At 44.9% G+C, this 25,918-nt stretch overlaps 1 protein-coding gene across 1 annotated transcript in view; it reads left to right on the top strand.

Moving 5' to 3' along the window:
• The window catches only part of LOC115097586, a 106,802-nt gene that overhangs the window by 11,543 nt on the left and 69,341 nt on the right, over positions 1 to 25,918 (top strand). The window contains exons 2-4 of the mRNA XM_029613523.1: positions 19,418 to 19,524; positions 25,245 to 25,379; positions 25,511 to 25,561. Of these exons, the coding sequence (XP_029469383.1) occupies positions 19,468 to 19,524; positions 25,245 to 25,379; positions 25,511 to 25,561 (243 nt within the window). The 5' untranslated portion in view covers positions 19,418 to 19,467. The remainder of the gene's footprint in view (positions 1 to 19,417; positions 19,525 to 25,244; positions 25,380 to 25,510; positions 25,562 to 25,918) is intronic.

Below are 25,918 nucleotides of genomic sequence, written 5' to 3'. Positions count from 1 at the left end.
TAATGCTTCCACCATTTGAACCCTTAGAATCATCACACATTAAATATCTAACCTGGAAGGTAGTACTTTTAGTTGCAATAACCTCTGCACGACGAGTAAGTGAACTGCAGGCTCTCGTTCTCTATGAACCATATCTTCAATTTCATCATCAAAAGGTGATCCTTCGGCCTCACCCGGCCTTCCTGCCAAAAGTAGTTTCAGCCTTCCATCTCAATCAATCCATTGAGTTACCCATCTTTTTCCCGAAGCCTCATGCCAACGACAGAGAGCGTTTATTGCATACAGTAGACTGTAAAAGAGCTACAAGAGACGAATTCACTCCGTTGACAGAGTATCGCAACTATTCGTTTCTTTCAATCCAAACGCACCAGGACTACCTGTAGCGAAAAGGACAATTTCAAATTGGATTGCTCAATGTATCCACTATTGTCATAATAACGCAAAGGTCTCACTTCCATCCCGACCGAAAGCTCACCAAGTTCGCGCCATGGCCACTTCCATTGCACATCTCAGGAATGTGTCCCTGATTGACATTTGCAAGGCAGCCACTTGGTCCTCCCTACATATGTTCACTTCTCATTACTGCATAGACAAACAGTCGGCAACAGACGCAAAACTGGGACAGGCGATTCTTCACACATTGCCGACTTAATTATGCGACTATCACTTTTGTTTATCACGCATGAACATTGGAAAGCGTGATTGGAGCTTGGGACTCCCATGACAGCATGGCTAATTCAGCCCTGCTATCGACGGGAAAAAGCAAGTTTGCTTACCGTAAACGGTGTTTCCGTAGATAGCAGGATGAATTAGCCATGCTGACCCACCCACCTCCCTGATAGTCGCTTTTTTCATCAGCTACGCTCAAGCTTTACTACAGACTGAGGAGAATCAGTTATCCTGCGCGGGAACTCACGCGCAGCCGCAGAGTCTCAAAGATCTACACTCTGCTACTTAAGCTCCGCCTCCCGGGCCCTGATAGACAGTTCCCATGACAGCATGGCTAATTCATCCTGCTATCTACGGAAACACCATTTATGGTAAGCAAACTTGCTTTTCCTGTGCGGGAACACACGCGCAGCTGCAGAGACTAAAAAGCCAAACCTCTACTTAATGAAGCTCCGCCTCCTGGACCTGATTGACAGATCCCATGACAGCATGGCTAATTCATCCTGCTATCTACGGAATAAGCAAACTTACTTTTCATAAATGTAAATGGTAAAGACATTTTTTTATCTAGAGTCCACTGCTAATTAAAGACATACTCTAGTAAATCTGTGCTACAGACTCCGCGAGCTCTGCCAAGTCTGAGACAGAAATCATTCCTAAAGCACCAGCTGGTTTCCCAGACCTGACAACTGAAGAAAAAAAAATGTTCCTTTTAAACTCTTACATTTAAGAGACTGCAGTTTTTATCTGAGTAGTGCTGTACTATTTTTTTCAGGTCAAAAATGATTCAGAATAATTAAAAAAAAAAAAATTCTGAATGGGTCAGAGTATATTGATTTTCATACTTTTTTTTTTAATTTTATTTTTAAAGGTAAGGGAGAATCAGATACCATGTCAGTTCCAGGTATTTAGGAAAGTTAGTTTGAGAAATAGGAAGATAGAAGAACAAAATATCAAATTATACTGAAGAAGTAATGGTAAATAATAAAAATTGCTACATAGATATAAAAAGTTTACATGTTTCCAAAGGATCTGTCTGTACTATTACGTCCAGAGCTCTCTCCCCTCTCTCTCTGCTATTTTTCCTTATATGCTAAAAATGTTTGTGAAAGCAGTGATATTACCTCCCTCTGATTTTCTTACCAAGTCTCAGGCGCAGCTGTGTGGCCGTCATTGTCTACCAGGCTTTAATTGCTAGCTTTCTCATCATAGACATACTGGAATAACTAAAATAGACTCTTGCCTGTTCGTAAACATTTCACAATGCAAAACACTAAATGGAGTTCACTCAGAGGTTGGCCTGTGGCCTTCAAACTAGTCTGTGTCTGGGTGTAAACTCTATCCTGTCCTCTATATACAGCCTCAGCAAAAGTAACAAAAAATGACTCCAACATATTCCACCCCTGACACCTGCTAGATGAAAAATTTCCTAATCTATAGTTATATTAGTGTCAGATTTAATTTGAACAATGTGTATTACTTGTTGGATATATATATGCATTAAACACTGGTCCCCTTAGGACTAGCAAATTTAAAAGACCAGGGCTACTACCATATTTACAAGAAAAGCTAAATCCATTAACTCATTGGTCGCTCTGTGCAATTGGTCAGAATACCCTTATCAAGAATACCTAAACCCCATCTAAGCTACATGGCCCCGAAGTTTAACTGATATAGAGATCTGCCCAATTTAAAGCATTAGCAAGGCATGCCAGGAGTGTCCACAGTGATTAGTCTTGGCATCTTCTGTCATCAGTTGCAATCTCCATGCTGGTGGCTGTGTGTGGTTGGCCTCACTGACTTCTGGGGGATGCCCAGCTCATTAGGATATATAGGCCACTATCAGGCCTATGCGCTCAGTATAGCCTGTGTCCACATATGCAGTTATTTGGGTGCCTCTCCACCCCTCAAAGTATCGTCTCAGTCTTTGCTCAATGGCCTCTCCAACTGGCAGCGTACAGCCTGCTAATCTCCTTATCTTTTAGGTATCTGGAACAGTTAAACTCAGGTGTAGCACATATTCCCCCACCCCCTGGTGATACAAAAACAAAATCCCTGTTTCAAAAATCTCTTCTAGTTCTTTCTACACACACATACAGAGACACACACACACACACAAAATTACTATCTGGGTGTCAGATTGACGTACAAATACCATATTCTGCTGAACCATTAATGCAGTGAACAGCAACTATGGAGCAATAAAACTGCATCAATTCAGACTATATCATTAATGTGAAAATCAAAAATAGTATCTGCAAGTAACAATGTGACTAGGTATTAGTTAAGTGTATCATCATTTCATCATGATAATCAGTTATTACTTTTCAAAGATAAAGATAGCTTCATAAAACAAAAACAGTGTCTAAGGCCACTCCCATGGAATAAGGAAATTTTGAGCATTTCAGTCCATAAAATGTATTCAAGATGCCAGAAGTCTAAGAAGTAAGATGGGAGAGGTAGTGTATAGCACGCTGCAATTCTGGGACTCCTGCTTAGCCTCCATCAACGTCCTCTTAACCAAGCTCCAACTCGCACTCAACACAACCAAAACAGAAATTCTCCTCATATCCAACAACCCTGAACTCACATCTCAAACCTCACCCAACGTCCTTACCCCCTCCCACTCCCCCCTTCCACACTCCCTCCCCCTGGTTCCATCCGTAAGAGATCTAGGTGTAACATTAGACCAACACCTCAATTTCAAACCCCACATAAAATCACTTCTAAAAGGGGGTTTCTTTAAACTACAAATTCTCAAAAAAATAAAACCCCTCCTCCACGCCAAAGATTTCCGTCTAGTTTTGCAGTCCACCTTTCTGTCAAAACTAGACTACTGCAACTCCATCCTCGTAGGCCTCCCACACGCTACCATCAAACCCTTACAAATCCTGCAAAACTCCATGGCAAGAATAATCACTGACACCCGAAAAAGAGAACATATCACCCCAGTCCTAAAGGATCTACATTGGCTCCCCATCCCCTTCCGCATAAAATATAAAACCCTCACCGTCCTTCACAATGCTCTCTATAACAACAACCCCTCCTGGCTCAAGGAAATGCCACGCTTCCGTACATCCAATCGCCCATCCAGAACCATCTTAGCTGGCACCCTCCACACCCCACCCCTCAAAACTGCTCATCTCTCCTCCACCAGAGACAGAGCATTTACCATTGCGGGACCCACCCTATGGAACTCACTCCCCACCGCACTCCGCCTCGAACCCTTCCTACTCAACTTCAAAAAAGGCATCAAAACATGGCTCTTCCTGCAAGCCTACCCCGACTCTAAGTAAACCTAACCCCCTCCCCTGCCTCACCTCCCTACAAGAAAAGGTTAACTATGCAACCTAATAAAATGTAAGGATTTTGTTAATGCTGTTATCCCTCTTAGAATATTGTTAAGACAGTTATTTCAGTTCCTATCCACTTTTCTCCCTTCTCTCCTACTCTTGTTCTTCTCGCCCCTCAGGCTCTAAATGTCTCCCTACCCCCCCCCCCCCCTCTCTCCCGTTTCCTCCTCTGCTCCCCTTCCCCCTTCCCGGTTATTTGTAATTTCTATTTTTTTTTCTCCAAGAGTTTATTGTGAACCGGTATGATGTGTCCCACGAATATCGGTATATTAAAAGTTCATAAATAAATAAATGATGAGATTGACATGCTTGGCATCTCAGAGGCCTGGTGGAAGGAAGATAACTAATAGGACAGTGCTATATCAGAGTACAAATTAAATCGCAATGATAGAGAGGATCAACTTGGTGGGGGTGTGGCACTTTATGTCCGGGAGGGTATAGAGTCCAACAGAATAAAGATCATACAAGAGACATCCTTGTCTCCTTCCTCCCCCAGTTCTACAACCTTGTTTTATTGTAACTTTTGCTTCCTCCGCACTTGTTAAAAGAACAGTTTTTGCACCCCCTGTTATCTGTAAACCGGCATGATATGATCTTATCATGAATGCCGGTATAGAAAAACCTTAAATAAATAAAGACTAAATTCTCAGTAGAATCTATATGGGTAGAAATGCCATGTGTGTTGGGTAAGAATATAGTGATAGGAGTATACTACCGTCCACCTGGACAAAATGGTCAGACAGATGATTAAATACTAAGAAGAATCAGGGAAGCTAACCAATTTGGCAGTGCAGTAATGGGAGATTTCAATTACCAAAAATATATCAGAGCAAACTGCACTTTAAAATAATGTCACATCAAACGAAAAGTGCAGGAAAAGGATCAATCCTGACAAAAGACTCCAAATAGATTTCAAAGTTGATAAAGATTTTTATTCATTTATACGGCAACTCCACTGATTCAAATCCCAAGCAAGCTTTACGGCGTCCCCCGACACGGTCCCGTGTTTCGCCTAGGGCTACATCGGGAGGATAACACCAACAGGGTTTCTCAATAGAAAAGCTAAAACAAATTAAACGAGATGTCAGGATGCTATATAGGACTTACGCCGACTAAGATACAATCAATGATTATACACCATAACTCTTACCTGACAGCTTGGATTTCTGAAATCCAAGCTGTCAGGTAAGAGTTATGGTGTATAATCATTGATTGTATCTTAGTCGGCGTAAGTCCTATATAGCATCCTGACATCTCGTTTAATTTGTTTTAGCTTTTCTATTGAGAAACCCTGTTGGTGTTACCCTCCCGATGCAGCCCTAGGCGAAACACGGGACCGTGTCGGGGGACGCCGTAAAGCTTGCTTGGGATTTGAATCAGTGGAGTTGCCGTATAAATGAATAAAAATCTTTATCAACTTTGAAATCTATTTGGAGTCTTTTGTCAGGATTGATCCTTTTCCTGCACTTTTCGTTAGATTTCAATTACCCCAATATTGACTGGGTAAATGTATCATCAGGACATGCTAGAGACATAAAGTTCCTGGATGGAATAAACCACTGCTTCATGGAGCAATTGGTTCATGAACCAACGAGAGAGGGAGCTATTTTAGATTTAATTCTTAGTTGAATGAAGGATTTGGTGAGAGACATAATGGTGGTGGGGCCACTTGGCAATAGTGATCATAACATGATCAAATTTGAACTAATAACTGGAAGGGGGACAATAAGTAAATCTACAGCTCTAACACTAAATTTTCAAAAGGGCAACTTAGATGAAATGAGGGAAATATTTAAGAAAAAACTGAAAGGTGCAGCTGCAAAGGTTGTGTTCAAAAGGCATGGACATTGTTTAAAAATACAATCTTAGATGCACAGTCCAGATGTATTCCATGCATTAAGAAAGGTGGAAGGAAGGCAAAACAATTAGCAGCATGGGTAAAAGGTAGGTGAAAGAGGCTATTTTAGCCAAAAGAGATCCTTAAAAAACTGGAAGAAGGATCAATTGAAGAAAATTTATTTTATTTATTTATTTATTTATTTAGGAGCTTTTATATACCGATGTTCATGTACTGGTACATATCACGTCGGTTTACATAAAACCAAAGTAGGAAATTACATCAAACAATAAACATCGAACAATCTAACATTGTGTCAGACAAGAGGTAACAAGTCACAGGTCAAACAACATGAGAACTTATAGATTATGCTGGGGAACTTTTGGATGGAGCTGGGGACAACTTAAAGGTTAAACTTCAAATTAAAATTGTTATTACAAAATCAAATAAGAGTCAATAAACAGAGTCAATAACAGTCAAAATATCAAATAAATAACATTAACAATCAAAACAGTCGGAAATTACAACTGACTTATTAAACATGGGTGTAGATAGATGTAAAGTAGAGCTAAACAGGGGAGTTAAGGGCTACGGCGTCCGGGTTCTAACATGATGGGGTGTGACAAGGGTGAGTCAAAAACCTAGGGAGAGATCTTTAAGTGAAGGCTTTTGTAAAAAGCCAAGTTTTTAGCTTTTTTTCTGAACGTTCGATTACAGGTTTCGAGACTAAGTTCCGTGGGGAGTGCATTCCATAAGGTAGGACTAGCAGTCGAGAAGGCTCGTTTAAGTAGTGACTTAGCAGGAGGTGTGTATAGAGTGCCTAATAAGCAGGATCTGATGGGTCTCAGTGATGCGTGGGGACGAAGAGGGTCGCTTAGATCAAGCGAAGTTTGGGAGTGAATGGTCTTGTGGGTTATGGTTAGAACTTTGAAAATGATTCTCTGTTTAATAGGGAGCCAGTGAAGGTTTTTTAGAATAGGTGTGATGTGTTCACCTCTCCTAGAATTAGTCAGAATCCTGGCGACCGAGTTCTGCAACATTTTTAGTGGTTTGGTTGTAATAGCGGGTAGGCCAATTAGCAGAGTGTTGCAATAATCGATTTTTGAGAATAGAATTGTTTGGAGGACTGATCTAAAGTCCTGAAAATGGAGGAGAGGTTTCAGCCTTTTCAATACGTGTAGTTTGTGAAAGCATTCCTTTGTTGTGTTTTTGACAAATTGTTTGAGATTCAGATTATTGTCGATGGTGACACCAAGGTCTCTGACATGTGTGGGTAGGATCCAAGATGGTGTGATTAGATTGCTGGCGGCCTGAAGGTTGTCATCGAAATTGATCAGCATAAGTTACGTTTTTGAAGTATTGAGAACTAAGTTGAGGCTAGTGAGTAGGGAGTTTATGGACTGTAGACATTTGTTCCTGAAGTTGATGGTGTTGGATAAAGATTGAGTGATCGGCAGCAGAATGTGGACGTCATCGGCATATATGAAGTGAGTGATCTTTAGGCTTGAGAGCAGATAAAAAAGGGGGAGAAGGTAGATGTTGAACAGGGTTGGGGAAAGGGAGGATCCTTGGGGGACTCCGAGAGTGGACTTGACTGGGTGAGAATCCTTGTTGCTTATTCTAACCTTGTATGTCCTTTTGGTAAGGAATGATCTGAACTATTCTAGGGCTGATCCAGAGATTCCAATGTCAGAGAGCCGGGTGATGAGGATCGAGTGCTTTACGGTGTCGAATGCTGCAGAAATATCTAAAAGAGCCAGGAGGTAGGGGGTCTTTTTCTCCAGTCCAGAGAGGACTCTGTCAGTGAGATTAAGAGGGATTCCGTACTGAGGGATTTGCGGAATCCGAATTGGGTTGTTGTGAGAATCTTGTTGTCTTCTAGGAATTCTGACAGCTGTTTATTAACTATTCTCTCCATGAGTTTGGCGATAAATGGTAGGTTAGCGATGGGACGAAAATTGGCTGGGTCTGCAGGGTTCAGGTTGGGTTTTTTGAGGAGAGGTTTGAGGGTGGCTATTTTTAGTGTGTCTGGTACTTCTCCTTGAGTTAACGAACGGTTGATGATCTCTGCTAAGGGCTTCGCAATGATGTTTGGGATGGAGAGTAGAAATTTGGATGGTATAGCATCTATCGGATGGTTGGAGGGTTTCATCTTTTTGAGAATAGATTCAATTTCGAGTGAAGAAGTGAGTTCGAAGGATTCTAGGTTCGCTTTCTGGCTGGAGGGAGGAGAGAAGAGAGAGGGCGGTTCTATGTTAAGCATAGCCAGAGGTGCTATTAACTTCAGGATTTTGTTTTCAATGAATTGTGCAAGTTCAGTGCATCTAGATTGAGCTTGATTGTCAGGGATAACCGGGGAGGTGGGTTTAATGAGCTCTGAGACATATGAGAACAGTGCTTTGGCATCAAAAGAAAAATTGTGAATTTTGTGGGCATAAAAATCTCTCTTTGTGCGATGGATGTTATTTCTGTAGCTGTGCATCAGGGTTTTGTACTCATTTAGTGTAGCGTTGGATGGTCTCTTACGCCATGCGTGTTCTTTTTTTCTCAGTTCTAGTTTGATGTTTTTTAGTTCTTGAGTGAACCATGGTTTTTTGTTTCTATGGGTTGGGTCGAGCTCTTTAGTTTTTAAAGGGCAAAGTTTTTCTGCCACCTTGTTTGTAATGCTGTGCCATGTGGAGATGGCTGTTTCTGCGTCTGAAAGGTCTAGGTTGGTGAGTTCTGAAGAAAGATGAGGTAAGGTCTTCCATAGAGCAAGAGTTCCTATAGTGGATTGTGGTTTTAGTGGTTGTTGACAAAGGGTTGTCTTTGATACAGAGATCCGTTGTAATCATTAGATGGTCTGACCATGGGATAGGGGAGCAAAGAGGGGGGGATGAAGGTGTGAGGCCAGAGTTTATGAAGATAAGGTCCAGCGTGTGCCCCGCTTTGTGCGTGGGGCTTTTGACTATTTGAGAGAAGCCCATAGCCTTGAAGGAAGATGATAATATTTCGCTGTTGGAGGATAGTGGGATCGCGTCGATGTGCAGGTTAAAGTCTCCCAGGATGACTGCTGGGGTGTCATTTTTTATGTGTTTGGCAATGAGCTCGATGAGAGGAGATGGATCCGAATCTAGGAGGCCAGGCGGAGCATAGAGTAAACAAATCTGGAGATGTTTAGAGCTAAAGAAGGCAAATTCCAGTCGCGAGGTATGTATAGAGATCTGTAGGGATAGACTCAGCTCTTTTTTTGCAGCTAGGCAGAGTCGTTCCCCCCCCCCCCCCTCTTTTGGGGAGCTCCAGGCCTCGATGACGCAACAAGTGCTGCGCATTGAGGACCTGGAGAAGAGATCGCGCCGTTCAAATATTCACCTAATTGGGCTCCCAGAGACTATCTGCGACCCAGATCTTTCTGCACTCCTCGAAAAATGGCTGCAGGAGCAACTTGACCTCCTGCGCGCTAATGGGCCCTTGCGGGTGGAGAGATCCCATCGCTTGGGTCCTAAACAGGCAAACGCCGCTCGCCCTCAGCCGGTTATTTATTTTATTTTATTTATTTAGGTTTTTTATATACCGGCATTCATGATAAAATCACATCATGCCGGTTTACATTCAAACAGGGTGTGCAGAAAATACAATAACTGAATCTGGTGCAGAGGAGTAGCAGTTACAATGAACAGAGGTAATGGAACTGGGACAAGAGAGAAAAAGCAGTAGAAGGTTAACATCATAAATTAATAATTATTTACAAGTCCGGAGTGGCTACATTCTTTGTATATGTAGTTGTGATTCAGGTGTGGTCAGGTTATTGCCAAGCTCCTTAATTATGCCCATGAGGTAGACATCCTGTGCGCTCTCTTGGGCGCTCTCTCACGATGGTCAGAAGATCCTCCTCTTTCAAGATTTCTCCCCGAACGTTTCGGCGCAGCGTCAAGTTATGGCGCCCCACTGTTCGCAGCTGATCAATCTGGGCCTTCGTGCGACATTACTCTATCCGGCACTGTTGCGCGTGGTGACTGATGAGGGGGTGAAGTGGTTGGAGGGCCCCAAAGAGGCGAAACGCTTTGTGAGTGAGTGCGGGAGTCAGGAATCTGGATCTTTACATTGAGGGAGCTGATAGTGGCATATCATATAAAGGGGCATGGAGTCAACGGCGCCCTTCTGGAACGCTGACACTGCGCTACTCTTTGAGCTTGATAACTAACCTGTGCTTCAATTTAAAAACTTTCTGTAATTTACTGCGTTGGCCTGCAATATCGGCGGGATTATCAACCCCAATGCCTGTTAGCCCTCCATTACGATTTCCCGGGCGCAGGTTCTCGCCGCTTCTGCGCCGGCTCTCAGAGTTGTAGGTGAGAGGGGAGCGGCTCTCAGCGGCAGTCGTCCCCGGGCCTTTGGAGACTGCCAGTTGCTGTGGGCTCTGTTTCCGGAGACGTCATGCTGGGTGGCTACCCAACTGGGTCTTCAATATTTTAAGCTTAGAGGTCATGGTGATCTTTTGCGACTCTCTCTGAATTTGACTATCCCCTGATGCCAACTTACTCAAGCCTTGCTGGAGGCATTGGCTGTTGACATTTTCTTTTCATCACCCACTCACGATAAAAAAGTTGAATCCGGAGATCGCCATAGAGCCTGGAGAACACGCATACATGGAGGGGGGTGAATGTGCTCCTTCACAATCAGGACTGGATTCAAAGGAAAAGCTGGGTCTCTTTTGAGGAATATTGGTGATCTCTCACATCCAGCGGGGTGTTGCGCTGAATTCATGTGTTTGCAATTAGTTTCTTGTTCCTGTTTGAAATGTATTGTAGGGGGAACTTTAAACTTTTTCTCTACTGTATTTTGTCTTTTGTATCTGGTGGTGATGGAAATGGATGGCGGAAAGGGGTGGGAGAGGGATGGGTTTTCTTTTGTTTTGTTGTTTTTTTCCAACTCTCACTCCCGTGAATGGTGAGACAGTGATCTCTATACCTGTTTTCAGGTACTTTTGGGGATGGCGGGGGTAGGGATCTGGAGGGTGGGAGAGGGGTTGGGAATAAGAGGGGGTGGGGGAATGGGATAGTCTCTTACTTAAATGCTCAATGTTGTGGTTGTAACAACTATAGCCTAACATATCACTTCACTTAAAGACTTTAATAACCCCAATACCTCAGCTTAGATTGGCCACCCTCATTTTCTCATTCTTTACATTATCTTGTGGTAGATTCCTCTCGGACCATGGTCTATGGTTAAAATGTCTGGGGCAAATGCCCTTTTTGTTTATCTGTTTTTCTTCAGGTATATTCTTATGTGCTCACGTGTTTCATTCAACTGCATTCAACTGAGCGTGGAAATCCCTTTTTGCCTTTAGTGTGGCGTTCCTGTAGTGGTGGAGGGCATCAGTAATTAATTAATCAGTAATTAATTGCATCAGTAGCATGGGTTCTTCTTAGTGTTTGGGTAATTGCCAGGTTCTTGTGGCCTGGTTTTTGGCCTCTGTTGGAAACAGGATGCTGGGCTTGATGGACCCTTGGTCTGTCCCAGCATGGCAATTTCTTATGTTCTTATGATGTAATACTATCCCTATTATTTACTCCATGTTCTATGTATCCCATATGTTCGATGTAATTTCTAACATTAGTTCTCTGTAAATCGACGCGATATGTACTATTACATGAACATCAGTATATAAAAGCCTTTAAATAAATAAATATCGGTCCTTGGCCAGGATCTGGTTATTCAGAGGGTGGACCCCGGTGGGGAGGGTCTGCACCCAGTTGCTAGGGTCAGATCTGCTACATGTACTTATCACAAATAGATGCCTTCTAATATAAAGACTCGCGTAGTGTCATGGAATGTGTGTGGCATACACTCCCCAATTAAGTGGTCCAAAATCTTAACTCATCTCAGACAAACATCTACTGATGTAGGGTTTCTACAGGAGACTCGCCTTTCAGATTTGGAATATGCCAAATTGTGTAAACAATGGGTAGGTAGCGTTCATTAAGGGGTGGCAATACTGTTTAACAAAGCTCTGCCTATACAGGTCCATAAGGAAATTAAAGATCTAGAGGGACGGTATCTTATTCTGGTAACTGAGTTATATCACCAGACGGTAGTGTTCTGCAATTTTTACGCACCCAATACTTATAGTTCAGAGTTCTTCCAGGTTCTTTACCACTTCTTGCTCCCATACTTGACTGACACACTTATTCTTGGGGGAGATTTCAACACTATCAGAGACCCCCAATTAGATGCCTCTCATAATAGATGTAGGGAAGGAGGTCTGGGAAAAGGTCCTGCGTTTTTGGAGAGTACCTTGCATTTGATAGACCCGTGGTGCACTTTACATCCCGGAGAAAAAATTTCACACACCTTTCTCGGGCACATGCCACATACTCATGTATTGATTATTTCCTAGTCAGTGGTCATGCTTTTTCTAAGGTGTCCGATGCTGGGACAGAAGCTATAGTGATCTCGGACCACGCACCAGTGTGGCTCGACCTGACTTTGCAGCCTGCATCGAGGAGGAGTTCGACTGTGAATGTTCCCTTTCTACTTGGCCGAAGACAGGGGCTTCCAACAGTATTTGGCTGAGAGAATGTCCAATTATGACATGTTGAATCAGGAGCATAAGGGACACCCAACTCTCTTCTGGTATACTGCGAAAGCTGTTCTTTGGGTGGAAATCATCTCCTATTTGGCGCATCGTCAGAAAACCCTTAAGAGAATTTTACAGCTTAATACCCAGCTGCAGATTGTAAAGACCAAACTTCTTCAGACTAACACACGCTGTCTGAGAGTCAATTATCTTTCTATTCAATGTACGCTAAATATATTATTACACCAACGAGCAAAAAAGTTTGCTCTATTATCAACATCAGCTCTATAAATACAGTAATAAAACAGGCAAGCTGTCTCACTTAATTCGATCCACACGAGCACTCCGTTTCGTTGCAGGCCTGCGCTCACCTGCGGGTTCCATTGAAACGAGTACACAGGTTATCTTACAGCTTTTCTGAGATTATTATGGTAAACTCTATCAGTCGGAGGGTTGGTCAGAGGCAGCCTGCTCTTGGTTCTGCGCCTCCTTGCCGATACCACAGCTTACGGAGAACCAGCGGCAAACGTTGAATTCCCCTATTACTGTTTAGGAGATTGTTAGCAATCTATTGGTCCAAGAGATTGAAAGCCCTGGGTCCTGATGGATATTCAGCAGAATTTTAAAAGTGTCTCTTCGATCGAATTGCCTCTCCTTTGGCATCACTTTTCTCGGATCTCATTAGTCGGGGTAGCTTTCCGGCTCAGCAAAACCATGCCCACGTTACACTTATCTCTAAGCCAAAAATATTGGCTGACCGGTTACCCATCCTTCTCCCATCATTAGTCGGTACTCATCAAGTGGGTTTCATACGGAAGCGTTTTGCACTTTCCAATGTGCGTCGGGTGCTCACTGCAATGGAAATGTGTCACTCTTCACAGACCCCCTTTTTAACTATTAGTTTCTACGCAGAAAAAGCTTTTGACAGAGTGCGGTGGAGTTATTTATTTTACATACTGCGTCACATGGGGTTCACGAGTTGTTTTTTTTATGATGCCATACAAATGTTGTATACAAATCCCCAGGCAACTTTACTTGTAAATGGAGGTGAATCTGCTTCTTTTCCTATCCTACATGGTACGAGACAGGGGTGCCCGCTCTCTCCATTACTTTTTATACTGCAATTGGAGCCCTTATTAATGGCAATACAAAAGACTGTCGCAATTCGGGGGATTCGTTTTCAGGCAGAAATATTTAAGTGTGTAGCTTTTGCGGATGACCTGCTAGCTTTCCTAACGGATCCTGCCACTTCCTTACCATCACTCCTGGATTTGTTTGAGACCTTTGGCCTTTTTTCGGGAATTTGGCTCAATAAAGTTAAATTATCTGCCTTGGCATTTCCAGATGAGCTTCGAGAACGTTGGCGGGGCTCCTTTCCTTTACAGTGGGTGGAGACTGCTCTCCATTACTTGGGAATCCACTTGTCAGCAGACCCCGCCCAAGCCTATTTTCTCAACATCCCCCGCCTTCTCAGCTACACGCAGGAATTACTCCAGCGGTGGCGATCTTTGCCTTTGTCTTTGATTGGCCGAGTACATTTATATAAAATGGTGATCTTGCCTAAATGGCTATATATACTTCAAAATCTGCCGTTACAGCTTACACGTTGATATCTTCAGTCCATAGATCGCTTGCTGCAGCGATTTCTGTGGTGGGGGGTGGAGGGGGAGGCTCGATTGCCGCTTATCTGGCTACAGGAGCGATGGGAATTGGGAGGTCTAGGAGTGCCCCAGATGGAATTATATAATTTGGCATGCCACTTGAGAGCGATCAGGGACTGGATCTTAGGGGAGTCTTCTTTCACACACCTTCGCGGCAGACAGTGCTCTAGCCAACCCAATTGATTTGACCTATACCCTCCAAGTAGAACCTGGCAAACTACCTTCTTTTTTGACTACCTCTAGTGTGATTAGACCGCTTAGGTATGCTTGGGTGCAACTTATTAAGAGATTGCAGTTACCGCGAGTCTGTGCATATTTGTTACCTATAGTGGGAAATACTGAATTCTCTCCGGGATCTCACACTGCGGCTTTCCGACACTGGCAAGCTCGTGGGATTACTAGGTTAGGCCATTTGCTCACACGAGAGGGCCAACCAGTCCCCCTTATTGAATTTCAGAAGTATTATGGTATGGGGAACTCAGCAGTGTTCCCATACTTGCAAGTTGCTCATTACCTACATAGTCTGCCCCTGGCATTCCGGGTGCAAGCCACATTCCACAAACTGAATACGCTGTTACAACTGGAAGGTAGGCAGTTTCCCTCCCTATCTTGTTACTATAAACAACTCCGAGCTGTAAGGCGGGTGGACATTTGTGTTGCCCTTGCAGACCGCTGGAACGGGGATGGGGAGTTTGTGCTCACTCCGTCGCTATTACATGCATGTTTTGCTAGGGTGGCCCGGATCTCCTTCAACGCCTACTACCGTGAATTGCAATATACATTTTTGGGACGGGCTTATAGCTCCCCGCAGATGGCGCATAGACAGCACATTGCGGCGTCCTGTGGCCGTTGCCCTGAGGTGGTGGGCACACTGGCTCATGTTTTTTGGACCTGCCCATCCATTAAGAAATTTTGGACCCAGGTGGCTACAATTTTGGGGGTCTCTATTCCGGTAGCTCCGTTATGGATCCTATTTGGGTGTATCCCCCCATTGAGGATCCGAGATCTTGGCACTCTATTATTAATCCAGAAAGCTTGTCTAGTGGGGAAACGAGTCATTTTGATGGGATGGAGGAATACGGATCTGCCTTCCTTTTGGACCTGGCGAAATCTCTTTTACTCGCTTTTGCATATGGAATATCTCTTGGCCCGGAACACGCCACCTGCACGACGCCGCTTTTTTGCAATTTGGGACATTTATATTCAGACCCTTCCACACCGAGCTCGAAGCAGACTGCTGAATTACTGAGGCTTCACTTGTCTGGTCTAGGATTACCACTGTGGATTGTTCTTGACTTCTAACCAAGTAATATGCTCTTTCTCAACTGAATGTGGACATGTTTCAGAGACTACAGAGGGAAGGGAGGGTGGGAAGGGGGAGGGGTTTTTCTGGGTGGAGAGGGGTTTATTTTGGGAGTATTTGTACAGCCAGCACATTGTTTTTGAAAGGGCTAGGGAGTGTTGAAGTACCCCACAATCCCTAGGTGTTTTGAACTTTTCTCATTGGAAATACTTATAAAAAAAAATCCGTTTACAAGATCAAAATCACAGAACATATGTAAAGACATGGTTTAATGGAACATAGTCAACATGGATTTACCCAAGGGAGGTGTCTTGCTCACAAATCTGCTTCATGTTTTTGAAGGGGTTAAACTTGGATAAAGGTGAACTAGTAGATGTAGTATATTTGGATTTTCAGAAGGCATTTGACAAAGTCCCTCATGAGAGGCTTCTAAGAAAAGTCAGGGAATAGGAGGTGATGTCCTTTCATGGTTTCAAACTGGTTAAAAGACAGAAAACAGAGTAGGATTAAATGGTCAATTTTCTCAGTGGAAAAGGGTAAACAGTGGAGTGCCTCAGGGATCTGTTCTTGGTCTGGTGCTTTTAAATATATTTATAAATGATCTGGAAAGGAATACGACTATTGGGATTATCAAATTTGCAGATGATGCAAAATTATTCAGAGTAGTTAAATCACAAACGGATTGTGATAAATTGTAGGAGGACCTTGCGAGACTGGGCATCGAAATGGCAGATTAAATTTAATATGGACTGGTGCAAGGTGTTGCATATAAGGAAAAATAACCCAATGCAGTAATTACATGATGTTAGGTTCCATATTAGGAGCTACCTACCAGGAAAAAGATCTAGGCATCATAGTGGATAATACATTGAAATCATCTGCTCAGTGTGCTGCATCAGTCAAAAATGCAAACAATGTTAGAAATTATTAGGAAGGGAATGGTGAATAAAATGGAACATGTCCTAATGCCTTTGTATTGCTGCATGGTGAGACTGCACGTTGAGTACTGTGTACAGTTCTGGTCATCGCATCACAAAAAAGATATAGTTGCAGTGGAGAAGGTACAGAGAAGGGCGACCAAAATGATAAAGGGGATGGAACAGCTGCCTTTTGAGGAAAGGCTAAAGAGGTTAGGGCTTTTCAGCTTGGAGAAGAGAAGGCTGATGGATATGATAGAGGTCTTTAAAATCATGAGAGGTCTAGAACAGGTAGATGTAAATCGGTTATTTACACTTTCGGATAATAGAAGGACCAAGTTAATTAATGAACACAATGCTCTCCATGATGTGGAACTATCTCCAGGTCCTTGGCCTCATGGCATCAACCCTGGAAGTAGTATCATGCGTGAGGGCACACATGTGGCCTCTCCAGCACTCCCTGCTGTCACACTGGAACTCACTGTCTCAAAACTACTCAATTCACCTCCACCTACCGATGGAAGTATGCTCTCTGCTCCAGTGGTGGATACAGGAAGTTCCTCTAAGCAAGAGGTTAAGCCTGTCCCCCATTAAACTGGATCGTCCTCACAATTGTTGCGAACCTCCGGGGTGGGGAGCTCACTGTCAGGAACTGACAACTCAAGGGTGATGGACCGAGGAAGAGGCGAACTGGAACATAAACCACCTGAAAGTGCGAGCGGTGAGATTAGCATGCCTGCACGTTTTGCTCCAGAGGCAAGCAATCCGCATGATGTCTGACAATGCAACAATGGTTGTCTACATCAATCGCCAGGGAGGAACCAAAAGCCACCAATTGTCTGTGGAGATAGACCTCCTTATGGAATGGGTGTAGTTAAATCTACAAGGGATTTTGGCCTCCCACAGAGCAGAATTTCTCAGCAGGGAAAGGCTGGATCCAGGGAAATGGACGTTGTCGACCAGAGTCTTCCGCTCCTAGTAGATTGCTAGGGCCTCCCATCCATCGACCTACTAGCTACTTCTCACAATGTGAAGGTTCCCCGATTCTTCAGTTGCAGACTAGATCAGCACTCCCAAGGGATTAACACCCTCGTCCAGGCCTGGCAAGAGGAGGAATTACTGTACGCCTTCCCTCCATGGCTTCTACTGGGCAAGATCATCTGCAAGATCGAACACCACAGAGAATTAGTCTTGCTGGTGGCCCTGGATTGGCTCAAGATGCCCATGGTATGCAGACATGCGGAGGTTTCTTGTGGAGAGTGCCCTTTGCCTCCCCCCGGTCAGGGAACTTCTCCAACAAGGTCCAATTCTTCACGAGGATCCAACTCTATTCTCTCTCTCTCCCATGAGAGGGCTCGCCTGACGAAGTATGGTTATTCGGCAACCGTGATCGCCACCTTGCTCCACGCACGGAAGGTCTCAACGTCCCTGGCGTACATACGGTTCTGGAGAATATTTGAGGCCTGGTGCGAGGAATGCGAGGTGCCCCCGTATACAGCCAAGATCCCTAAGATTCTGGAATTTTTACAGGACAGCCTGAACAAAGGATTGTCCCTCAACTCCTTGAAGGTCCAAGTGGCAGTCCTCTCCTGCGTCAGGGCCGAGGTGACGGAACCCGCTTGTTGGCGCATCCAGACTTGGCCCATTTCCTAAGAGGGTTCAACACCTCCGACCACCCTTAAAGTGCCCAGTCCCCCTCTGGAACCTCAATCTAGTATTGGACTTTCTAGCAGGGCCTTCCTTCAGACCACTGCGCAGTCTGTTGCTAAGCCTATTAACACTAAAGACTGTATTCTTGGTGGCGATATGCTCGGTTCGTTGCATCTCTGAACTACAGGCGCTGTCATGTTGGGAACTGTTCTTTCGGTTTACTCCAGGAACAGTACAGCTTCGCACCGTCCCCTCCTTCTTACCAAAGGTAGGCTTGGAGTTTCACTTGAAACAATCCATTTCCTTATTGTCCCTGGATAGATGCAAGTTCATGGAAGTCTACCGCTGCCTTCGCCATCTAAACGTCGGTAGATTTTTAGTGCAGTATCTGGAACGTTCAGAACCGGTGCAAAGACAGATCACGTGTTTGTTCTTCACGGGGGAAAGAAACAAGGCGAAGCGGCTTCGCGAGCTACCGTAGCTTGCTAGATCAAGGAAGTAATCATAGGAGCTTATGTAGAGTCAGGGAAGCTTTTACCCCTCCAGGTTAAAGCTCATTCTACCAGTGCCCAGGCAGTATCCTGGGCGGAAGCTAAGCTACTATCTCCTGCCGACATCTGTCTAGCAGCGACGAGGTCCTCCTTGCACACCTTTTACCATCTGGACGTCCAGGCCCGAAAGGACGCAGCCTTTGCGAGGGCGGTGCTAACCGGCTCGTGGGCAGCATCCTGCCTCATTTGGGAGTAGCTTTTGTACATCCCATTGGTCCTGAGTCCATCTGACTACACACTAGGCAATGGAGAAATTACTTACCTGATAATTTTGTTTTCTTTAGTGTAGACAGACAGACTCAGCATCCTACCCACAGCTGCCCATGTACTGTAGCAAGACGTCACCCATGAGGTGAATCTCGATTCCATGACAGTGCAGGTAAGCCGTTGCCCTATCCCCTGATCAGGGCATCTATAGTGTGGCTGGGAACCAGTTCTTTCTTGGTCGAGTACAGTTACGGTCTCCAGTTTCTTAATCAAGTATTAAGTTGTATCCAAGTTCAAATTAAATTTTTCTACTGCATGTCCACAGTTCCTTTGGAAGAGATTACTGAATGGCTGAGGTCACTGCAGGAGTATATCTAGGGTGACGTCAGCTTTGAAACCTGACTCCGTCTCCATCTGCTAGCAGGGGAGCAAATAACCCGTTGGTCTTGAGTCCATGTGTCTACACTAAGGGAAACCAAAATTATCAGGTAAGTAATTTCTCTGTTTAATACTCTTAACAATAGACCATTCCTCTTTCTTTATCCGTTGAGGTTTGACCTATGTAGACAATAGAGGAACATTGCTGGCAGGTGATAGCATACATGAATTGATAGTTGTACTCCTTTTTTGTATTCATTTCCCTTTCATGAATTGAAGACCATTGATTGCACATTTGCCAGTATTTTGATATGGTATAACTTTGTTTTTAGCCCTAGCTTCAAGAAAAGTAAAGCTAAATTCTCTGATTGAAGGTGGGAGAATGTGGCCTGTAAAGAAAGCTGAGTCAGATGAGAATGAGCTGGGAGTTCTGCAAACAGTAAGTGACTCTAATGCCTCTGATTTTGGGATTTTGCCACAGTGCCTGTTTGCACCAGGAAGCAGATTGGGTAGACTAGATGGACCCTATGGTCCTTTTTTATGCTTGTGCTTATTTGTGGAGTTCAAAGGACTTATTAACAGTATCTTTGTGAACTTAAAACTAAGCCAAAAAATTGCATATGAGCTATTTTTTTTTTTTTGAATAGGCAAACTTTATTCATGGCCTTAAAGTTTATTTCCAGATATTTCAAGACCTATGGAAGAATGTAGAAGGAAATTTCTAGCAATGCGCCACCATCGTGGCTCAATGTTTGAAATTAATTTCCTTGTAAATCTATTCTAATGTGAGACAGTATTAAATATAAATTTTTGGAGCTATCACAGTTTTGATTTTTCTTAGAATCCAGAAGTTGGATGTGTCCTCGTGATGTTGGTTGTGTGAAGCATAGCAGCCGTTTATGAAGATGTGCTTCTCTCTCCATTATAATTTTTCTTTTCTCTTTAAGTGTGCTCCACATTTGAGAGCTGTTCTGGATCTCATTTATTGTGGTCTCTTTTTAAAACACAGTGAATTTTTTTTTTTTTCCTTTTTGCAGAATTGATGTTTATTGGATGCTGTCTTGTTTTTCTAATGCAAGATGATTATTGTAAAAACTTTAAATTCAAATAAAAAAAAAATTGCACTTGGACCCTTTTCCAACAAGTCACAATCTAAATTGTAGATCATGTCATCTTTGGAAGCAAGAAATAGGAAAAGGAATTCCAGGTGGTAATTGTGGTACACAAAGTTTATCTATGGCTTTGGACTGCTGGGGTTTGAGAGACTTGTGGCCTGGGGCTCTTTGTATCACTAGATTCTTTACCATCTTCTAACCTTTCTTCTCTTCTTGTTCCAGTTGAAGTAAAATGCACTTCCCTGTACGTACCAGGATCAGTCTAGACTGCTGGGTTGTGTCTCCCTTCCCTGCTGATCATTGACTAGATCAACTTTTTGTGAATAAAAAAAACAAAAACAATTTTTTTAATTATATGAGAGATTTATGGTCCCTGTGCCCGCAAGCCTTGTTACCCAGAGGAACTATGTTAATTCCCGGGTAGGGGGGATTTACCGGTGGGCCGGTCCCTCCCCCTCTCATTCCAGAGACGATTAATTCCTCTGAAGGGAGCTGTACATTCCCCTGAGGCAGTGGCTCCATTTTGTTTGTAAAATAAATAATAAAGATACAAAAACAAGGCCTGTTCCTTTCTCATTACCGGCACAGGGGATTTTTTCAGATTTTTTTTCAGATTTTTCAAACCTTTCTGATTTTTTTTTCCTCTCTCTCTCTGTCATGCCGCAGGGGTCCAGGTGTTCGGCGTGTGGGGAGCCAGCAGCGCGGATTTCCCAAGACAGCCTCTGTTTTTGTTGCCTCCCCGGGGGTGAAGGGCCTTCTGATCTGCCTGTTTCAGGCAGAAAACAGTCTCTGCCTTGTGTGCGCAGCTCCGGCAGGGCTCACGCAGCTCCTCTACATCGGCCTGCCCCATCCCCGCTTAGCGTGGGAACGGTGGCCATTTTGAATTCATCTGGCACCGATGATGCTCAGCCTCTGGGGGAGGGGATCTTCCTCCGCCGCTTTTTCCTCCTAATTTGAGCCCCGAATGCCCGATTTTGGCAGAATCGGAAGCCCTGCCTCCTGCCTTACCCTTTGGGGGGGGGGGGGGGGGTCCTTAAAGCGCCAGCATACCTTTTCCTCGCAGTTTATTTTATTACTGCATAAAGCATATTTAGAGGTAGATTTTGAGGGCAGCAACCCCCACCAGCTAAGGTACCTAGATCTGCAGATGGACCTGTACCCCGTTGAGCTCCTGTTCCGGTTCCCCCACCAGCTATCTCCCAGGATCCTGCCCCCCAAGACCCTCCCACGAGGACACGGCGGCCGATGAGGTCAAGGATGCGGCTCTCGTAGAAGGGGATGACCCTCAAGTGTTCAGATTATTTCGCAGAGAAGAGTTGGACCCACTCATACCTTATGTTCTGGAAGAACTTGCTATTCCGGCACCGCAGCCAGTGGCGGATCCTTCCCCAGGGGATCCGGTTCTTGCGGGGCTCAGGGCTTCACCTAAAGCCTTTCCCTTTCATCCGAAACTTCAGCAACTACTTACTTGGGAATGGGACGTGCCAGAGGCCAACCTGAGGGTTAGTAGGGCCATGGTAAAGCTCTACCTGCTTCTGCAGGACTCCTTGGAGTTGCTGAAGGTCCCTCAGGTAGACTCTGCCGTCTCCGTGATTGCCAAGCACACGACCATTCCGGTGACAGGAGGCACTGCTATGAAGGACCTCCAGGATAGGAAGCTCGAGGTTCTTCTCAAACAAATTTTTGAGGTTTCAGCACTAAGTGTTAGGGCAGCAGTGTGCAGCAGTCTCATGCAGCGGGCTACCCTTCGGTGGGTGCAGCAGTTGCTCACCTATCAGGATCTTCCCTCGGCAGAGCTGGAACAGGCAAATCATTTGGGATTGGCGGTGGCCTATACGGCTGATGCTTTATATGATCTCCTACGTACCTCCTCTCGCACGATGGCCTCCGCAGTTTCGGCTAGAAGGCTTCTTTGGCTCCGCCACTGGGCAGCTGACGCCACGTCAAAGTCACAGTTGGGCTCCTTTCCATTTAAAGGAACCTTGTTATTCGGAGAGGAGCTGGAACATCTCATTAAAGACTTGGGGGATAATAAGGTTTACAAACTTCCAGAGGACAAGCCTCGTTCTTCTCGCTCTTTTGGATCGTTTAGGGGACGTTTTCAGGGTCAACGACTGTTCCAGACGGGTAGGACTCCGTCTTTTGCTCCGCGGCAGCAGCCTTCACGGTTCATCCCTATTTGGACGACTGGCTCATCCGGGCGAAGTCAGAAACTCTTTGCAAGATGGCAATTCAGACGGTCTTACATCGTCTTCAGGCCCTCGGTTGGGTAGTCAACTTCGACAAGACTCAATTGGTACCATCCCAGGTTTTGCAGTTCCTGGGTGCACGTTTCGAACGGCTGTGGGCAAAGTTTTTCTCCCACAGGACAGAATGCTCAAACTGATGTCTCAAGTGTGCCGCCTTATGGCCCTCCCATTACCCACAGTGTAGGACTATTTGCAAGTTCTTGGTTCTATGGCATCTACTCTAGAAGTAGTCCCCTGGGCCTTTGCGCATCTGCATCCTTTACAGAGAGTGTTGCTTTCCCGTTGGGACCCCAAGTCAGAGGAGTTCCATCTGCCTCTGCCCCTCATGGAACCAGCCCGATCCAGTCTCGAATGGTGGTTAGTCCCCGATCACTTACAGAAGGGAATGGATCTCGAAAATCCACAGTGGATAATTGTGACGATGGATGCCAGTCTTTTCGGCTGGGGAGCGGTCTGCCAGTTACAATCGGCTCAGGGACAGTGTACACCACAGCAGTCCAAGTGGTCCATCAGTCGCTTGGAGACAAGAGCGGTTCATCTGGCGTTACGCAGTTTTCTCCCATTGGTTCAGCATTGGTCGGTAAGAGTTCTTTCCGACAATGCGACAACTGTGGCGTACATCAACAGGCAGGGCGGTACGAAGAGTCATCCAGTCGCCACAGAGGCAGATAAGCTGATGGTCTAGGCAGAACGTCATCTGGTTCATTTAGCGGCATCTCACATAGCCGGAGTGGACAACGTTCAAGCAGACTTTCTCAGTCGCCAGCGGCTCGACCCCAGAGAGTGGTAGCTGTCCGGGGAGGCAATGAGGCTTCTCACTCGTTGGTGGGGGGACGCCCCGGCTAGATCTGATGGCTATACGCATGAATGCGAAGGCGGTTTGTTTTTTCAGTCGACGGAGGGAGCACGGGGCAGAAGGGGTAGATGCCCTGGTCCTCCTGTGGCCCCAAGACGTGCTCCTCTGTGTTTCCTCCGTGGCCGCTAGTAGGAAAAGTCTTGAGATGGGTAGAGTCCCACAGGGGTCCCGTGATTCTCGTGGCTCCGGAGTGGCCACGGAGACCGTGGTTTGCAGATCTCATCAACCTAGTGGTTGACGGCCCCTTGCATCTCGGCCATCTTCCCAACCTGCATTGACAGGGTCCGGTATTTTTCGATCAGGCAGCTCACTTTTGTCTAGTGGCTTGGCTTATGAAAGGCGACAGCTGAGAAAGAAGGGTTACCCGGAGGTGGTTATTACCACTCTGCTCAGCTCAAGAAAAACCTCTACCTCTCTTACTTATGTTTGAGTATGGAAAGTCTCCGATACTTGATGTAGCGGATTGAAAGTGTCTCCGCGCCGAGCCACTGTAGTTAACATTTTGGCGTTCTTGCAGGACGGTTTAAAGAAGGGACTCGCTTACAGTTCGCTCCGCGTGCAGGTAGCAGCGCTGGGCTGTTTGCGTGGTATGGTTGATGGTATGTCTCTTGCAACACATCCAGATGTGGCTCGTTTTTTGAAGGGGGCCAAACATTTGAATCCAATTTGAGCACGCTGTCCGTCGTGGAGTTTGAATTTGATTCTTCATGGGCTCTGTGACCCTCCTTTTGAACCTCTTAAGCGTGCTACCTTGAAAGATTTAACTCTCAAGACAGTATTCCTCGTGGCGATCTGTTCCGCTAGGTGTATATCGGAAATTCAGGCCTTGTCCTGCCAGGAACCATTCTTGTGCATCTCGGATTCAGGGATTTCGCTGCGGATAGTTCCCTCCTTTCTGCCAAAGGTGGTTTCCGCATTTCATGTCAACCAGTCGGTAGAGCTGCCGGCGTTTCCAGATTTAGATCGGTCTTCTCCTCAGGCTAGGGACTTACGGAGGCTTGATGTACGCTGGGTGCTCCTGCAATACTTGGAGGTGACTGATGCCTTTCGTCTCTCAGACCACCTTTGTGTCTTATGGAGCGATCCTAAGAAGGGATGTCAGGCTTCTAAGGCTACCATTGCGCGATGGCTGAAGGAAACCATCGCTTCGGCATACGTTTGTCATGGCCGACCAGTTCTTGATGGTCTGAAGGCTCATTCGCTTCGGTCTCAGGCGGCTTCCTGGGCTGAGAGCCAATGTATTTCGCCGCAGGAGATTTGCAGAGTGGCGACTTGGAAATCTTTACACACTTTTGCTAAGCATTATCGTTTAGATGTTAGGGCTCCGGGTTCCAGATGTCGAATCCTTCGGCAGCAGTGTGGGGCGGGACTCTCCGGATCCCACTCCATTTAGGGCTGCTTGGGTACATCCCAGCAGTCTGGACTGATCCTGGTATGTACAGGGAAAGGAAAATTGGTTCTTACCTGCTAATTTTCGTTCCTGTAGTACCAAGGATCAGTCCAGACGCCCGCCCAGATACTCTTTCTGGAGAGTCCGCTCATTTTCTTGTTGTATTTCTTTCTTTACAAGGTTTAGGAGACTCTGAAGAATACCAATTTTTGATTCTCTCCATGTTTATTTTCCTATATATAGTTTTTTGTGGCTTGGTCTAGTCATTGATTGTCCTACTTTCATAATTTCTCCTTTGTTATTCAATATACTGGAGGATCGCAGGTGGCACACTGGGTTATCATAGGGTGCCTTGAACTTTTTTTTCTGACTCCACCAGCAGTCTGGACTGATCCTTGGTACTACAGGAATGAAAATTAGCAGGTAAGAACCAATTTTCCTTTGTCTACTGATCTATGAGGAATAAATTTGATTCTGTTAACAAGCCATTAAAGTGGTGCCACTGATTGCGGAAAAAGCTTTACCGATTCTTCTGTGTTTTCTCCCAAGCCTCAGCGGAAGTCATCAGGAAGAAGTCCACTTGAGGATATCACAACCCAGTCTGGTGTCATCCTTGAGCCAAACATTTTGGCTGATGCCCATTCTCTGTCCAAACCATCTTCTTTGACTCCATTATTGAACATAGTAAGTTCAGAATCAGTCTTCACTGGTGCTCTGTCCTGGTGCTTCTCTAACATAACTACAAAACAGCATAAGATCCTCAGAGGGGTGCATAACTCTAAACCTTTTTTTTTTTTTTTTTTTTGCTGAGGCAGAAAGTTGTGCATTCCTTTGAGGTTCTATTACTGAACAAGCTGGACATCAAGGTAAAGTGCCTCGGTTACACTAACGCTTCAAGGTATGCACTAGGCACTTACAGTAGCAAATGTAACAGGCATGAATGGGAAGCAGGAGAACATCATTTCTAAAACCGTTGCTGTTTTTACAGTTAAAATGTAATTAACCAAGGTTAAAAACTGATAGGTCCTTGGTCTCCTCTCACCTACTCCTTATTGCTAAATATTATCCGGTTGATGTTTGGGGAGGGAGAAGACTGAAGGCCTATTAGCCATTTTCTTGGTTCCTAAGTTATTTTGATTTTAATCACTTTGGGCATAATGTCCTTTGGATATCTATTTGAGTAAGTGCTTTTGTTAATATTTTTTCTGTGAAATAGCAAGGGC

This window comes from Rhinatrema bivittatum, chromosome 8 (assembly GCF_901001135.1).
Source record: "Rhinatrema bivittatum chromosome 8, aRhiBiv1.1, whole genome shotgun sequence".
In the NCBI taxonomy this organism is placed as follows: Eukaryota; Metazoa; Chordata; class Amphibia; order Gymnophiona; family Rhinatrematidae; genus Rhinatrema; species Rhinatrema bivittatum.
This window is presented reverse-complemented; position numbering and strand designations above follow the sequence as displayed.